Source organism: Zalophus californianus, chromosome 2, assembly GCF_009762305.2.
Source record: "Zalophus californianus isolate mZalCal1 chromosome 2, mZalCal1.pri.v2, whole genome shotgun sequence".
In the NCBI taxonomy this organism is placed as follows: domain Eukaryota; kingdom Metazoa; phylum Chordata; class Mammalia; order Carnivora; family Otariidae; genus Zalophus; species Zalophus californianus.
In genome coordinates this window covers 153,300,547-153,318,272 of record NC_045596.1, presented here as the reverse complement: position 1 = coordinate 153,318,272, position 17,726 = coordinate 153,300,547, and the positions used below count along the sequence as shown (strand labels likewise).

Below are 17,726 nucleotides of genomic sequence, written 5' to 3'. Positions count from 1 at the left end.
ATGCTGTACATCCAGGGATGTATAGCTGAGGGGATCCCAGGCTGAGAAGGGAGAAAGTCAGCAAGGCCAGTAAATGGGATGGATGAGCTGCTGGCAGATCAGGCCCCAGGGCTCCTGGCCACGAGGTCCCGTGGCCACTGCCTGCATTTCACCATGGAGAGCCAGAATCAACAAATGCTTTCACCCAGTGAGAGGCCTGCCCGCCGCACCCCCCCCCACCCGAGGCCTGACCTAAGCCCACAGTTATCTCTGTAAACCAAAGAACTCTTAATTAACTGATTACTTGTTCTTTCCTGCTTTGAATGTGAGTTGGCTTTCTCTGGTCTCTTTCTGTGACTTGGAAAAACCTGTCTTCCAGTAATTATTCCTCCAGAGCTAACATCAAATGTCTGGAAGAGGACGTGTGGCCCCAGAGGATGGTGGGACCCCAGAGAAGGGCTGATTGGTTTCTCTTTCTCCTGCCTAATGCAAGGTACCTGCTTGGAGTCCAACCGCCTTGTTGCCGCAGAATTCTAAACCTAGTATGAGATATGCCCAGAGCTCCTCCTTGTACAATTTAGTAAGGCAGGAAAAATGCTTTCAAGGCTCTGTGAGTGTCTAGGCATCCTCGGTTCTGAATTTGGGGAGTTCCCTTGGAGGGGAGCCAGGAGTGGAAGCCAGGCTGTGGGCTCTCCTTCTACTAGCTTCTGCCCCCTCTCCTGTTCGCAACCTCCTCGAGACTTAGGAAGCGGACGGTTTAGAGATATAATTCCTGACATACATTAACAGACATCTTTCCCTGAATAAACTCCTCCTTTTCTTGCATTGTTTAGAAGGCTTTGCATTCTTCTAGAACAATGCTGCTCACAGCAGACTCAGAAGTGAACAGACTGGGATGCCAAGTCTGATAAAAGTCACAGGACAGGAACTTCTGAGACAATGAGTCGAAGAAGAACGCCCTCTTTCCAGAAGGCCAGAAGCTACCCTCCCCACCAGCGACTGGCTCTTCAGAGCTGTCACTAGTGTGTTCATTGATCTGGGCAGAATCAGCAAGGAGGAGGGAGCATCAGGGCTCTGCTGACCCGGGAAACACTGAAGAGGAAAAACATACTTGCAGAACACCCTCCATTCCTTCTGCAGGCCTTGGTCATATAGCACCTGACTCCTGGGGTGGGAAGTGGCTTCCGGGAGCTGTGAGCCTCTCGTGCACCCCTTTCCTTCACATCCTGGTGCTTTCTATGGAGAAGTATTTGCTCCATTCTATTGTTATGCCTACAACCTATCAGTCTTCTGACAGAACGGGGCATTTGAAGATAGGTTGATTGGGCATTCTCCCAGGGAGGCCCATCACATATCAATGAGCAAGTAGAGGGCCAGGGAAGGATTGGGGGCACCCTCCCCTTCTTGGTATGCGCGGCTTCCTCCCGGGGCTTCCCAATCACCTCGAAGTCCAGGTAATCCAGGGATCCCAGGCTCGCCTTCCTTCCCTTCATCTCCCGGATCACCTTTGGGGCCCGGTGGTCCTGAAAGGGTTACAAATGGCACCGAGGTTAGAAGGTAGCTTTCTGGAACAGAACACCTGTGGAGGAAACAAAAACTCCCTCTTGAAGAGAGGAAGAGTCAGCATTATGCTTTGGGAGCACACAGCCCAGTCTTATATGGGTACGGGGGAATCAAGGAAAGCTTCCCAGAAGAAGTGATATCTAAAGTGAAATCTCAAGGAGGAACAGAAGGCGGCTAAGTACAGGGAAGACTGAATATCTCTGATCCACACCACCCGCCCCCACCCCCCGCAACAAATGCACACGCCGAGGCCCTAATCCTCAATGTGATGGTATTTGGAGGTGGCACCTTTGGAAGTGATCGGATTTTGATGAGGTCATGGGGATAGGGCCCCCAATAAGACACACCAGATAGCACCCTTGCTCCCTCCTTCCCTCCCTCACTGTGCTGGGGGTGCTCTTTCTCCCTCTCCCTATGCCATGTGAGGACACAGCAAGAAAGCAGCCACCAGTAAGCCAGGAAGAGGGCCCTCCTCAGAACGCAGCCATGCGGGCACCCTGATCTCAGACTTCCAGCCTCCTGAACTGTGGGACATAAAGGTCTGCTATTTATGCCGCCTGGGCCGTGGTACTTTGTTGTAGTAGCCGGGACTGATTAAGACCGAATGAGAGGGAGAGCTCCAGGCAGAGAGGACAATCCCTATTGGAGCTTAAAGAAAGAGAGATGTGAGCTACCGTGGGATTAGAAGCCGAGGGCACATGATAGGATGAGAAGGGTGAGCAAATGGGGGTCTCGGAGGCCTGGCCCAAGTGTTGGACTTGACCCTGAGGGCACCCGAAGCGGCAGCAGTGCCTGAGGGAAACAAGAGTGTGATCAGATCTGCACACGAGGAAAATGGCTCAGGATGGGAGGCCATGAGGAGGCTGCACCCCGAGTGGGAGGCGGGGGGAACCCTCCCTGAATTAGGGAAGTGGTGGCCTGGAGGGATGTGAGTGGCTGTGTGGAGGCAGAACAGACAGACCTTGGCTAAACGTAGGTGAAGGTGGGGGAGAAGACCGGGATTATGTCCAGATTTCTGGCTTGAGCACCTGAGGGGAAGAAGGGGGCGTCTAATTGCTCCTGAGCAGGGCTTTCTTCCAGGGCCAGGCTCCACTGTGGCAGGGATTCCAGCCTATGTGAATGGATTCCGTCCCCACAACGAGGCTGGGTGTTGAAGTTACTTGTCTGCGGCCACACGGCCGGGTATCGAGAAAAGGAGTGCAGGTTCCAGCTCCGGTCTGTCTGGCCCCATCCTTGCTGCCTCACTTGTCACACGAGATGGCTCCCCGTTCCCAAAATGCAGTTAGACCTTTCCGCCCCCCAGCCTGCTGCCCACCGGGTCAATCTCCTACGCTTTCTTGTCCCTACCCCCACCCCACGTGGCTCATGGCTGCCTCCTGGCCGAAGCTTCTCTGAGCCAGAGCTCCTGCTGAGGGTGGGCATGGCCCGCCTGAATGGACACACGTGGTGCCATTTGACACTTATCTCTCACGGCCTTGTCCTCCACGTGTTCTTTTTTCCCTAACAAAACTGCCAGCTCCATCCTTGACATCCCTGTCCCAGCTGTGAAGATCCAGACACCAAGCTCCCCACTCTTGCTGTCTTGTGACAGAAAAAGAAGACCCAGGAAAATGCCACAACCATAGTGTAGTGAATTGAAGAGTGTCCCTTCAAAATTCATGTCCACTTGAAACCTCAGAATGTGACCTTATTTGGAAATAGGGTCATTTGCAGACGTTATTCGTTAAGAGGGGATGATGCTAGAGCGGGGTGGGTCCTACCCCAATGCAGGGTGGGTCCTAACCCAATGGGCTGTGTTCTTAGAAGAAGATAAAGCACAGACACACAGGGAGACTGCTATGTGACAAGGGAGGCTGAGTGTTTACAAGCCAAAGAATGCCAAGGAATGTCAGCAACCAAGAGAAGTTAGGAAGAGGCCAAGGAGAATTGTGTCCTGGAGCTTACAGAGGGAACATGACTCCGGGGACACCTTGACTTCGGACTTCCAGCCTCCGGCATGGTAAGAGAATCAATTTCTGTTGTTTTAAGCCACCCGGTTTGTGGTCCTTTGTTATGGCAGCCCTAGGAAACCAAAACATGCACACTCACAGCATAGCAGCAATGGATTGCACAAGAAATATTTGATGAATGAATGAGATCAGCGGGTGTTAATACATACAAAACAACCAGGCGGCCAAGATCGAGATGTACTGATACATTCCAAAAGTTGGCACCGTCCTCAGACCCTAACCCAAGTTGACAGCCGTTTAATGATTCAATGGCACATAAACAGGGAAAAAGCAATCAACAACTTAAAAATGCACGTGTGACACACAAATCATTTAAAGGGGACCGGGTTCTGTGGCCATCTTCCTCTCTTCTATGAAGAAAAGCAAAGTGAGCCTGGCCATAGTGGTCCCAGTTTTCAGGTGACAGCATTAAGACACACCTCAGATTACACAGCAAAGGAAAGGCATGGTGGAAGGAGCAGATGAGCTTTATACCCCCATTCCAGCAATCTCTCTGTCAGGTCAGAACTGCAGCAAGGGAAACTGAGGGCTGCCTGGCTGTCTGCACTCCACGAGTTGTCCCTGGGCAGGACATCCTTCTCCCTGTGCCCAGCACACTCCCCTCCTTGTCACTCTTCTCTGTCCCTCCCCCACGAGGCACTCAGTGCTTCCATAACATGAGCGGGTCAAGAAGGCAATTAACTGAACACTCGAATTTGTTCTATTTGCTCTCCTGTGGGCGTGACTCAATGTATGAATCTTCCCAGGAGTAATTCTTGCAAAGGGAGGGGGCTGCCCAGGGAATGGCCCTGGTGGTGGGGCATCAGGGTGGTGGAGATCATTTGGAAGGTAGGCATTGCGTATGGATATGGAGTGTCTTGGGCTCAGGTCCTGGTTCTATAAAATCTAAGTTAAAGTTTCTTCCCCAGACATTTGAGAATTAAGTGGATTCCATGACGTGCTGGATATAAAGGGGCTTGGTAACCTCTGAGTGGCAAGGCCATCCTGACCATCGGTGCCCCCTCTCCCCCCATAAGCCTTCACCAGAACTATCCCAAGATCACCATGTATAGTCATTCTGAGCTGCCCCTGAAATCACCTTGCCAAGCTTGGCTGGCTCATTCAGGGAGACGCAGGTCTGGAAACATCCTACACGTGGGTATAGTTCTTAAGACACAGATGAGTGGTTACTGAGGGCCTTTACTGGAGAGGAACTGGGAGGAAGGTGGAGTGGACAGTACAGGTGTCTGCTGATTTCTAAGCCTTAGTCATGCCCTTAGATGGAACTAGACCCTCAGACTCAGAAGAACCTAAACAGTGGCCCGTGTGAGTCTCATGAGGCCAGGCTGCCGGGGGGCTCCAACGACCAAACGCTTCTTCAAATCGCTGATGCCTGTGGGGAATGCACACTTGGGGTCTGACTTTTTATCATTTTCCCAGGAACCTAGGCCAAAAATCTTGAGCTTGCTTTGACTCCTCCCTTTTCTCTGTACTCCACACACCCACCCCCCGCCGCCGCTTGCTCACCAAGGCTCACCATCGAGGTGATTCCCATGTCATGTCTCTACCTCCTTCCTCACGGCTACCACGATCATCCGGGTCTTGCTCCCAGCCTTTTTAAAGACCTCCTTGTCTGCAGTCTCTCTAAAACCCATTAATCTCGTCAGAATCGAGTGAACTCACAGTCTCTGAGGTCCCTTATAGCACAAGGGGTTACAGCCCCTCTATCGGAGACCCCTGAAGATCATTCCCCACCTGACTGACCCCTTCCACAAACTCACAGTCTGATGCTTCTGGACACAAGCTCCCTTTCACCTCAGCAAAAACATTCTCGTATGTCCCCAAACATCCGCCAGATCTTTTCCTTTTCAAGAGCCCTGTCCCCGTCAGGCCTTACACTCACATCCACACACACACACCATTCTGAACTCTCGGGGCCCCTCGGCAGAGCCCCCAAAATCTGAGAACTGGAAAGCCCCTCAGACATGACTGTGCTCATGGGAGCACCCCTGAACCTGGGCAGGCCACCCTGGGCCCCCTCCCTGGGCCCCGTCACTCATCCGGCACCATGGTCCCCAAGGAGGACAGGCCCTGTGCCTCACACACCATAGAGAGTCTATGAATGACTTCTGGGCAGTTGTAGAAGCTATTACGGTATCAGCGGTCCTAATGGTACGCAGCTGAGCTTTTTAAGTTCTTGACTCTTGGCACTGTGACTTGCTCATCTCCTCTGTCCTCGAGCAGACCAGAGCATGGAGGTGGTCTGGGACGAGGAGGAGCGGGGTCTACTTCTCCTCCACTGGGAAAACGGTTCCAGAGCCCCCTCTACTCTGCTTCTAGTCCGAGGTGCCAGTGTCTCTGTCAGCCCACCCCCTACATGGGGGACGGGGAGGAGGAGGAGGAGGAGCCGAGGGAACCCTCCAGCCCTGTGCCCTGGGCCCAGGGTTCCCTCTCAGATCCCGCCCACCAGTCCAGTCCCGGCCTCCCCCACAGCCCCCAGTGCAGCTCTGCCTCCCCCCTCCGGGGGGGCTGCCCCTGGGCTACACCAGCTGGAAACCTCTTCAGAACAGAACGAAGGGTATGTGACTTGAGCACTGGGTTCTTGTGGGGCCCGGCCAACAGGGAGGGAGAAGCAATCCGTCCTCCCTTCCCGGATCCTGGCATGAGCGATGGCGTAGGGGACCTGCCTGTGCTGGAAACAGGACAGGGACAGCTGATGAAAGTGGGCCTGAAGCCAGCAGAACCGCGACCAAAACCGTAATATAGACACTGCCCCCCCCGCACCGCGCTAATCCCAGCACGGCTGACCAAAGTGGAGCCCCTCAGTTAATTGCCCTCCTTCCCCCCTTGACATCACTGGGGCCCCGAGCTGTCAGCTTCCCCTCTACAGCTTTGCACGCTCTCCCACTTCCTTCACTGTGTGTGGGGGGCAGGGCCCGTCAGCTGCGTTGCTCAGCCTGGGGGACACTCGGCCCAGAGGTGCAGGGGCTGCCCCCGCTCCGGCCCAGCTTTCCTCGGAGCCTCCTGGGCTGAAGGGTGGTGGGCGAGGCCGGTGCCACTGCTCATTTTCAGGGCAGGCTCTCCACTCCCTTCCCAGCAGAGAGGCCAATGTGGAAGGTGACAGGACAGAGTGCCATCTGGCCCAGCGAGCTGCCGCCCAGTCCCTGCTTCCCAGGCCTCAGTGGGGCAGAAACACTCTTTACATACGGCCCCATCCACAGAGATGCTTGATCCCTCCAACAAGTCCCTATGCACTAGAGGCCAGAGTTGGAGCCCGGGACCCGAGGTCTCCCTCCATCATGTCAACCCTTTATAAACACTGCTGGGCTCTCCACTGCATGGTGTGCTTTCTTGAAAAAAGCAGCTCACACATAAATCTGCCCTGCTGAGTTGTTTTCATTAACTGAGAGATGGATTTTCAAGTCCCAGCTGGGCCACCGGCTTGGGATTTGACTTGGGCAAGTCATTTCTCCTCTCTGGGCCTCAAGTCCTCAACTGTAAAACAAGAGGAGTGGACTAGGTGATTGCAGAGCCTGTTACTACTGTAAGGTTCTGTGATTCTGTAACTGTCCATCCAGCAGACAGGCCATCTGAATATGGCGGAGAGTCCTGCCTTCCTGCCTGGCTCACACCTTCCTCCTCCCGAATGCCTCCCCTTTCTCGTTATCTGCCCCTCCTGATATGCCCCCGTCTCTGGTTATCTCCCCGCTCCTGGATGCCTTCTCTCTCTGATCATCTAAGGTCTCTGCTTCTTTCCAACCACAGACAGATTTCAACAGACATGATTAATACTGAAAACCCCAAGCAGAAACAGAAAGAACTGTTGTGAGTGTACACAAAAGACAAGCTGGAGACAAAATTCATAGAAAACTGTATAACGAAGTGAGAGAATGAAAACCATTTGGGGTCAAGCCCCAGAATAACATAAATAAGGTCATGTATGAAAAATATACATAGTTGAGTATTTGTGGATTCTGCACGAGCCAAGGGCAAAGAGTGCAAGTGTGCGTGTGTGTGAGTGTGTGTGTGTTTAAAGACTAAGACAGGAACTGGACAAAGTTAGGGCAGAAAGGCCATTCCAGAGAGCAGTATGGAAATGCACAGAAGCTTAGCTGGTAACACATCCCTTATCCAAAAGCCAGGGTAGAGTTTTGTCTCATTGAATGGATATGCCAAAGAGAATCGTCGGGAATCATACCAGCTGGGTCCCTGGAAACTACGAGAGAGGGAGGTGGGAAAGGGAGGTGCCCGATTCAGTGGTGATCCTGGGAGCCAGAGGGACTGAGCGGTGTTCATCTCCAAAATCTAGCAGCCCACTGAGAACGCAAAGCTCGAGGATTGGAAGGCAGACCTGGGCAGGACTGAGGTGAAACTTCCGGTTCCAGGGAATGGAGGGTGAATCTTAAGAACCAAAGAAAGACTACTTGGAGGATCCCACTGGAGGAGCCTTCACAAATGGATGCCCAGAGCAGCTTCAGTCCAAGCCAAGGAGAGCGCACTTGCAAATTATAGAAGCAGGCAGGCTATGAAATGCTCAGAGAGGCCCAGGAGGCGGTGCCAGCAGGAGGCATGGTGATGTTTCCTGACTGCAAGAGGAAGGAAGTGGGGAGGGGCTACCCCCCAGGAGGCCCCCCCTCAAATGGAATCCAAGGGACCACACTCTTTTCTTCCTTCATTGCTCAGAGCTGGTAACGTTCCACCTTAGGAAGCAGGATGGTCAGTGACAAGAATATGGATTCTGAATCAGAAAGACCCACATTCAGACCTTGACTTTGCCACTTGCCAACTGGGTAAGAAACAGTGGGAAAGTTATCCAAGTTTCTCATCTATAAGATGGGGACAATAATACCCTTTTTGCAGGATGTGAGGATTAGTAGTCCTTAATGTCTATTTAGAGAGTTAATGTCAACACAATGTCTGGCTCAGACTGGGTCATAATTTGGTACCGTTGCTATTATTAGTAACTACCTGACAGACTGCTGTGGGCAGAGGGGGCCAAGGAAGAAAGAAGATGGGAAAAACTAAAATCCCAGGGGTGTGGATCTGGAAGAATAAATTCTACTTCTTGTCCTCCTTTGATTTCTGGGAAGTGAAAGCCTGAGTGTCCCGGGACAAGAAAATCAATGCTCTGACTGTCCAGGTTCAAGATCTAACAGTTGCTTCATTAACATATACGGGGTCCCAGTTCTGTGCACTGCGCTGTCAGGTGCTGGGGGGGGAGCAGGGGGGACATTAGGGGGTGGGCCGGGGTGGACTGCAGCATGGTGAGCACCGGGCAGTGGGTTCAACATCCCGGCCTGATCATTGAATTATACACTTCAATGGGTGAACGCCGCAGCATATAAATTATACCTTGTTAACACTGTTTGAAAACACAAAGTCCTGGGTCAGATCATTACCAGCTGTGTGGCCTTGTGTAAATCAGGCATTTCCTCTGGGAGCCTCAGTTGTTTTTCTGCAAGAATCCTATCCTGCCCTCAATAACAAAGCCTGCCTTCAACCAACCTCACAGTCGGTCGTAGGGACCCACTTTAAAACAAAATTATGTACCCCAAAGCACTCTGTGGACTGGAAAGGACTATGCAAATGGAAGGCTCCATCATTCCTACTTTCCGCTCTGATACATGGAGACGCTCAGAGGAGGGAGGCTTCAGTGAGCTAGAGGGGCTGGCGGGGTTCTCGCGGGAGGTGGGTTTGAGTGAGATCGGAAGGATCAGTGGGATCTGGATGATGATGAGGAAGAGGAGGAAGGAGGCGCTGCAGTAGGAGGAATAGCTGGAGTAAAGCCAGGGTGATGGGAAGGACGGGCTGTGTCTCTGGGGCAGTGACAAGACGTGTCCCACTGGACCAGACGCTTCCCATGGGGCAGGGGGGTGGACACAGGCTGTTTATGGACCATATATGACCCACAGAATTAGACAAATAAAAATTTCTAGAACATTCCATGTTTCTGGTTTCTTGTGAAAAATGGGAAGACTTTGTCAATGCCAGGCCCATATTCCAGCCTGGCCCAAATGAGGTGGACCTGCCATGGCCCCTACTACTCCCCTGACACCAAGGTCACTTCACTCATGAACATTGCTCGACTTGCCCCTACAGACTGTTCCATTTATAACCTCTGGTAGATGGGAACAGAGGAGAAGGCAGGAAAGTCAGGCTGGGGTCAGCTCTGGGATCAGAAAAGCTTGGGTGCAAATCCTGGCTCCATCACCTCCTGGCGTGCGGCTGTGAGCAGCTTCCTGAATTAGTACACTCACCGTTGTTTTTAAAAGACGTGGGTGTTATACGCAAACAATGAATCATGGAACACTACATCAATAAAAACTAACGATGTAATGTATGGTGATTAACAACATAATAAAAAAAAGACATTATCTGGAGGTAGCTACACTCGTGGTGAACATAGCATAAGGTATACATAATTATCTAATCGCTGTCGTACACCTGAAATTAATGTAACATTGTGTGTCAACTATACGTCAATAAAAATTTAAAAATAAAAGGCATCATACAAAGCATGCTCTGTACAAGGCACAGTACGTGACATAACTGGTGTTCACCGTGGTGTTATTATTGCCTACTGTCAGGCTAAGGAGTATTTATTGAATCAGGCAGAACTTGGGGAGCCCTGGTGGAGTTCTGAGCGGGGTGGGGGGTGATGTGGGAAAAGTGCGTTTCACTAAAGGTGCCTCTGACGGTGATGTGTAGGGCAGACTGTAGCAGGAAGGCATGATGGGGGGGGGGACCAGTTAGGCGTGGAAAAGAGAGAAGCTGGCTCTAAAGGCTCTAGAGTCTGTAGGCCTGGGGCAAGAATACCAGCGGAGGCCTACACATTTTTGCCATGACATTTAAGAGCTATAAACGAAGCTAACAAATTGTTAAGTAAAATGTGTTCTGCCTGGATGAATACACTTCATAACAGCCTGGAAGGCCAAGTTCAAATTTGGGATTCTCCAATTCCTTGTGGCTCTAGGCATTGGAATACCAGGACCCTGGAGGAGCGCCTCCCTGTTCCCGGCCTGAGCCTGCAGCCTAACCCTCCGCTTTTCCGCAGCAGGAAACACTTGGAGGCTCCCGTTGGCACGCCCAAGCTCTGACTAACTGGTTCCCCATTAGCCACCCTTGGCCATTCTCATGCCCAGGGGGTTTGTGGATGCTGAGTGTACTGTCTGGGAGGTGGAAGGGAGGTTAGGGTTATCCAGGGGAGAGACCTACACAGGCTGGGAAATGGGCACAAGCCATTTGGGCAGAAAATCCCAGGGTCCTGTAGGGCAAGACCGAATAGCGGGGGCGGGGGGGGGGGGGGGCATCGACTCCCCAGGGCAAGTGGGTTGGGCGAGGTGGGGCGGGTGGGAACTCCTGGGCCCTTGGGGAGGGGTGCGCAGGAAGGCCAGAGCTGGTAGGGCCCAGGCAGGCACTGTGGGGTCGGGTGGGCCAGGCGGCTACCTTTGGCGAGGGAGATGTTCCTCAGCGCGATGGAATGCTCCCAGTCCTTGAGGCGCAGGTCCTCGGTGACTGTGCGGAGCACGGTCAGCTCCTGCTGCAGCTGCAGCTCCATGCCCCTGTGCACCAGCCGCAGGCGGCGCGTGTCCTCGCTGGCGTTGCTCAGCAGCACCTGCAGGTCCTGCAGCCGCGTGCTGTGCAGGGCCACGTCGTAGGACAGGCTGTGGTTGAGGCCGCGCAGCGCGCCGCCCACGTCGGCCAGCTCCTCGCCCAGGACGCCCACCCTGCGCGCCAGCCCGTCGAGCAGGCCCGCGTGGCGCCGCAGCAGCAGCTGGCTGTGGTTGCTCTCCACCTGCAGCTGGTAGAGCTCCAGCTGCGCCGCGTCGCTCTGCTGGCCCGCGCGGTCCCGCAGCAGGGCCACCGCCTGCTCCGTCTGCGCCGCCTGCGCCTGCAGCCCCCACAGCGCGCCCTCCAGCCGCTGCACGGCGCCCGCCAGCGCCAGCAGCGAGTCCGACTGGTTCTGCAACGCGTCCTGCACCTTCCACACCTGCTCGGTCGGGTCCGCCTGCCGCGCAGCCTGCAGCAGCCGCAGCTGCAAGTCCCGCAAGCTCTCATTCAGCCGGTTCACGTTCCGAGTCAGCGCCTTCAGGTCGTCCGGGGAGCTCCGGGGCCTGGACACTGCGGGGGGGGGGGGGGGGGGCGGGGAGAGAAGGGAGAGGGGAGAGGTCAGCTCGGCTGGGGAGGGTCCCAGGTCCCAAGAGGCAGGCCTGGCATGCAGTGGGTGCTCGATAAACGACAGGTGAAGTTTGGAAAGCAGAAGGTGACTCTTTTAATAGATCCCCGGCACTGTGCTAAGCCAGTGGTCCCCAAACTTGTCTGTCCAGTAGGCTCACCTGGTGAGGTGTCTTGCCCACAAAAATTGTGATTAAATTGGTCTGGAGTGTGACCTGAGCTTCGGCGTTTTTCAAAGAGCCCGAGATAATTCTAAGGGGCAGACCAGTCATAATCATCTCCCCATTATGTCTGAGGTCGATCCCTATGCTACTGTCATTTCTGTATGTGGAACATGACTGGCCATCAGCGGTTTCACGTGGTTAGCCCGAAGATATTGGTGGTAGCCTCTGAACGGTAGGAGGTAGGTATCATTCTTATCCCCCTTTGGGGAGCGAGCTGTTAAAGTCGCCCAAGGTAGCACAGCAAGTAAGTCATGGAGCCAGGATTCCACCCTGCGGGCTTGCTTGCTCCAGAACCGGGGTGCTTCCCTACAAGTCTGCTCCAGAATCGTTTGAAGGAGCCATGCCAGCAGCGGACTCAGCCAGGCTCTGGGGCAACACTGTACTTCCCAGCCTCCTGGGTTCAGGGTCCCACCCCCCCATCCCCTCCCTTGCTGCGCGAGGGCCCCTCAGCGCAGGTATAGATGCTTTTATATTCATCCCTTCCCTTCTCTGCCCCCCCAACCCTTTTTCTAAATCATCTATTTCTCTCCTCAAGCAATGAACCCATCTCAGTGACTTTTTGCCCTTTCCTCTCAGAGAGGTTTCCTTTTCTTGGTGATAAGCAGCTATTTTACAATACTAAGGGGAGGGATGTGCATCTCAATAATTGCAATCTGGTGTCTCCTCCTGGAAGCTTGCGGACTGCGCTGACTCAGGTATACCAGAAACCCTGGTGCTAGGAGCCTAGAGATGCTTGCCGTCTATTTGCTGTGCACTGACCAGGGCTGTACCCACCTCTGCTCTGCACACTAGAGAAATGGAAACTACTAATAGAAGTGGGACAGAGTAAGAGGTGGGGGCAGATGAGGCACAGAGGGATTTCTGCCTTGGAAATCTTGGAATGGGCACAGCAGGGGACTTCATCCTCAGCCTGTTCAAACAATGAGAAATTGGGATAGGATAGCTCTCTTCCAGAACCTCAGGCGGGGAAGGGGACAGATAGTTGTGCAGGCGCTTCAGCCACATGAAGACCAGCTGCCACCATGCTTCTGGAGAAACTATGTCATTTAAGATTAGATTCAGAGGCCCATAGTGCCACATGGGGCACTTCTCAGCTTCTCCCTCCCCCAGAACTTTAATCTCCAAGAAAACCACATGCCAAGTGGTGACCCACTTGGCACCCACTTTTCTTGCTCCATCCGCATGCATCCCCAATCTTTACAGTCTTTACAATCTGCTTATACCCGCCTCTCTGCCTTCAATTACTTATAACTGTTGGAATGTTCTGCATTCTGTTCAGACTGGAAATTTGCCTTCCTGTAGTTTCTATCCACTGACCCTGCCCTTTGGGGGTCATATAGAGCTAGTGAAATTTTTTTTTCACAAGACAGCTCTTCAGAATTTCAAAATTTCTGATTGAAAATCTGCATTTTCTTCATCTGTCCTCGCCTAACTAGGTTCTAAACCTCTATATATCCTGGCCGCCCTCTACATATACTTCAGTGTGTCCACATCCCCTTAGAGGTGGTGCTTGATCTAACTGTGGTTTTCCAAAATGCGGATGGACTGGGCAAAATATGGTAGAAGGATCGTCTCCTTCATTCTGGGCATGAGACTTGTCATGTGGCCCAAACTGGGCCCTGTTTAGCTTCATCTGTCTGGGCTTTTCAGACTTTGGCCATTGGATTTGAGTCTATGCAGTCTTTGGTGAAAAATTTCCCCAATTTCCAGTGAAAACACTGAGGCTCAGAGAGTCTAAAGGAACTGCCTAATGGCATGCTTTCTGCCTCCTGGTCCAATGGTTCTTGCCCCTGCTCCATGCTCTGGAAGCTTAGCTGAAGCGTTGTCAATAAGAGTAGAGGTTCTGGGGAAACGAATCCATGACCCAATCACAACCTAAGCAACCACAGGAACTGTCTGCTGAAGAAATCATCATAGGCCAGAATTTGATTTTAAAACCAGTGTGTTTGTCCCATATTCGACCCAGATTGGTTGGCAAGTGTTAGAGACAGGACGGTTGGAAAACAGAAAGCCTGATAATTTGGTTGCAGTCCCTGCCTGTGATGCCCCTGGAGTTCAAACAGACACCACAGTTTATCAGATGCAGTAAAGAACACTCTGGGCTTTGCAAATTCTGGTTTGAAACCTGGGATTTGTGAGTGACTAAGGGGAACAGGGCAACCTGCTTGCTTTAAGTTCCAGGCCTGCTTACACCACGAAGTAGGTGATCTCCCTTACTCCCCCTCTCTGCCGGCTCCCCACTCCCTCCTTCCCTCTGCAGGTGGTGCCCGTGCCTGACTGGTGCTCTGTGCCCTTGGAGGGCCCTGGCCTTGCCCGGCAGCCCCCCTCTCAGAACCTGCCAGCTCTGGGGCCCCCTCTCTCTGTCCAGGAAACTGGGCTGACCGTTGCCCATGTGGTAATGATAGTCGGCTACCCCTTCCTTGAGAGTTTATTTGGGTCTTTTATTATTGTTCATTGCACAACCAATATTAACATACACCCAAATAAAAGAAAGAAAAAAATTCTCCCACAATCCCACAACCTCCAACAAAGCACACTGGTTTTCTTTTTCTCGCTCCATCTGTAGGCATCCCCAATCTTTACAATCTGATTTCGGAGGTTGTGTTTTTGTTTTGTTTTGTTCTGTTTTCTAGTTTGATTATTTCATAAACATGTTCTCATCCTTCTCTCTGTCTTTCGTAATTATGATTTTGGTGCCCCCCCCCCCAGAGTCCATCAAGAGGATGTGTTGTAATTTGCCCATTCTCTTACCATTGAAATTTTTTTTTTCAGTCATAGACAATAAATGCAGGAAGGTCTCTCCTTGTTTTGAAAATGTTCCTAACGATAAATTCCCAGAAGTTAAATTAGTAGATCAAAGGGTATAAACATTTTTGTGATTCTAAAAAACTCCAGCCAAATCACTTCCCCCCAAAGTTGCATCTATTTATGTGCCCATCCCAGATGTTCTAGGCTTCCAGTTGAAACAGTGCAGCTGAGTGCCCCAATCCTCGTATTGTTAATTTCACAGATGTAAAAATGGTACCTTGTTATTTTTTTGCGTTAGTATATTTGCATTTGGGAAGGGGCCTTTTGAAGGTAACGAATTAGCTCAAAGGAAAGGTTTCGACATTTTAGGTATCCAGGCTAATCAAAACAGAAATTACTTGGAGGGGTAAATAGTCTCTGGGCATCAAATCATGCTGTATAAGCCCAGAGCAGCCTCCCTTTTTTGGGGGGGGGGATCACTTACCCACCACCAAAATGAATTATCTCCTTCCAACAGTCACAGTATGTTCTCAGCCCACACCACCACCACCCCCCACCCTCTTCCCCCATTTAATTCCTTCCAGATGTTTGCTGTCCTCAACGGGAACAATTCTTCCTTGAGTGTGACTCTCTTAATTCATGTTTATGCAAACAGTTCATTTATCTCTCCGCCTGGCATATTTTCTTTTAATGTGCTTTCATTATTCTTCGACCTTTATACTTTCATAAAGGGGACAAGAAATCATAGAGTAACAATCATAACTGGCATTTCCCAAGTACTTGCTATGTGCTTTTCACATGAATACACTCAATCACCTAACAATCCTGTGAGATAAGTTTTACTAGGACCCTCATATTCTGAATGAGGAACCCGAGGCACACAGAGGTTAAGTAACTCACGAGGTCACACTGCCAAGAAAGGGAGGAGACTGATTTTGGGTCCCGGGCAGTGTGGTTCCAGAGCTCCTGGCTCTTGACCCCTCTGCAGTTCCGCTAAAGGATGGAAGGCACAGAACCATTTTTTTAACAGAGACATGCAAATATGGGGAATAAGCTTTGAAGGTAGTGAGTTCCCCATTGTAAACCTAGGCGGGAGTCAGGCTGCTCGGCAGGAATCACGTAGACGTTCAGATTTGGATTCTGATTCAGTATTGAGTGCTGAATCCTAATTAACGTGTTCCTGCATGTAATACTGTACTAATATATGATGAATGCATTAGGGGCTGCCTCAGGCCGTGCCCAGGGCTAGGAGGCTTGGTCACACACATCTCCTACAGCCTTCTCATCTGCACAGCGATTGAGCCTTGCCTTCCCACCTACACCCCGGCCCCCAGTCAGCCCCCCTTCCATAGCTGTCCTTTATATTCATGAAAACAAAACAAAACAAAAAAATCACATGCTGGGTAAGTGAAGGTGCTCCAGATGTGACTGACCATAGGGGCTGTCTTCCCCAAATGCATCTGGCACACCTGTATGATGCCAACAAGACAGAGGACCCGGGGGTGGGCAGGGAAGAAGAAAGCCAAGCATTCTGTTTGATGTTTAGTGGCTTAAACCTTGGGCCGTGGTGTTAATAAGCCTTTCTCTTTGTATAAAAGTTCACAGTATTCTCTGTACTCCCAAGAGGGCAGCAGAAACCTATTCTCTATGCCTGTAGAGCTCCTGGTAACTGACTGGGTGTTAAAGGACACTTACTTAATTTTCAACATAGCTCACCTTGGGAGGTAGGCAGGGCAAGTATTCATCATTTCATGTGCGGATGAAAAAAAAGAGGCTCAGAGAAATCAATAGATTACCAGGAGTATAAAACACAGAAGAATCGGGGTCGGGTGTTCCTTAATCCAGCACACTGTCCTCTACCCCTGCTGCTGGGATAGTCAATCACCTGCTGAACTCCAAAATCTATATGGGAAAGCAGGGCAGCAGATGACATTTATTAAGCACCTGCTGCATGCCAAACTCACTTTTTATCTCTTATAGGAGATTCCCTCTTCCTGACAACTTATGAAGCAGGAATTACTATGCCCATTTTCAGATGAAGAAGCTCAAGAAGGTGGCAGGGCACAAAAGCAGGCTCAGGCTTCTCAGTCTCTGAAGGCCGTTCGGGCTTTCCTACTTTTCCTCCCTTGGACAAAACAGCATAGGGCATCTGCCCACCGTCTTTCCAGGGGAGAGCTGTTAGAGGGCTCGGGCAGGCCACTGAGCAGAGGCCCTACTCCAGCCCACAAGTCGGGAGGACTAGTTAGTGGCTTGAGAGGGCACCAAGTGAAGTGGCATCTGAGCAGTCTGAGGGAGGGTGGCCCATGTCGGGGAGGCTGCGGGTTGGGGGGCAGGTGCTAGAACACTGCTGAATGCCTTGCAGTTCTCCTGTGGCCCTCCCAAGCCTGCGGGCAGATGGTATCACCATTTTATAATAGAAAACACCAACGCTGGAGATATTAAGTAACCAGCACAAGGCCACCCTGCGTAGGAGTCCTCCCTTCTTCCGTGCGCCACGCAGTGGTACTGCCTTGTGTCCATTTGGGCTGGTGACAGTGAAGGCAGGCAGGCAGGTGGGTATCAGAATTCAGAGATCATATAAAAGGCACATGTGGGAAAGGATGGGGCTCAAATGAAACAGCAAAGTGAGCATGTGGATATAAGCACCAAAAGAAAGAGAAAGGTAATTCCGGTGGTCTGCAAAGCTGGCTTGAATGTGTTGAGCTCTGAACACATGTGACTTTTAACAGAAAAGTGGAGCATAATATTCCTCCTGAGTTGCCGAACGATGAGGTTATCAGTAGAGCTTTAGCACTTACAGTGATGCACGCTTTATTAGGGTTCTCCTGACTTCAAGACGCAGGAGAGAAGCCAGGCCAGCCTCAGGGCATTACCCATGCGGTCCCACAGGGCTCCAGGCCAGAAGGGCACTGTGCTGGGGGCTTCATGCTCTGCAGTCACCATTTTGAAATTTTGAGAATTTTTTCTTGGAGTTGGTGTAAGTGAAGTCTAATGGGGCCTTGGCACCTCAGTTCATGTGCAGCCCCACCTCCCACCAGCCTGGGATGAG

The 17,726-nt window shown here is 51.7% G+C and overlaps 1 protein-coding gene across 3 annotated transcripts in view; it reads right to left on the bottom strand.

Moving 5' to 3' along the window:
- SCARA5 (scavenger receptor class A member 5) overlaps nt 1–17,726 on the bottom strand; it is a 124,825-nt gene that overhangs the window by 41,395 nt on the left and 65,704 nt on the right. For all 3 annotated transcript variants that reach the window (XM_027600041.1, XM_027600040.1, XM_035726378.1), the window contains 2 exons: nt 10,977–11,651; nt 1,422–1,502 (listed from right to left, as the gene is read on the bottom strand). In XM_027600041.1, coding sequence (XP_027455842.1) covers nt 1,422–1,502; nt 10,977–11,651 — 756 coding nt within the window. The remainder of the gene's footprint in view (nt 1–1,421; nt 1,503–10,976; nt 11,652–17,726) is intronic.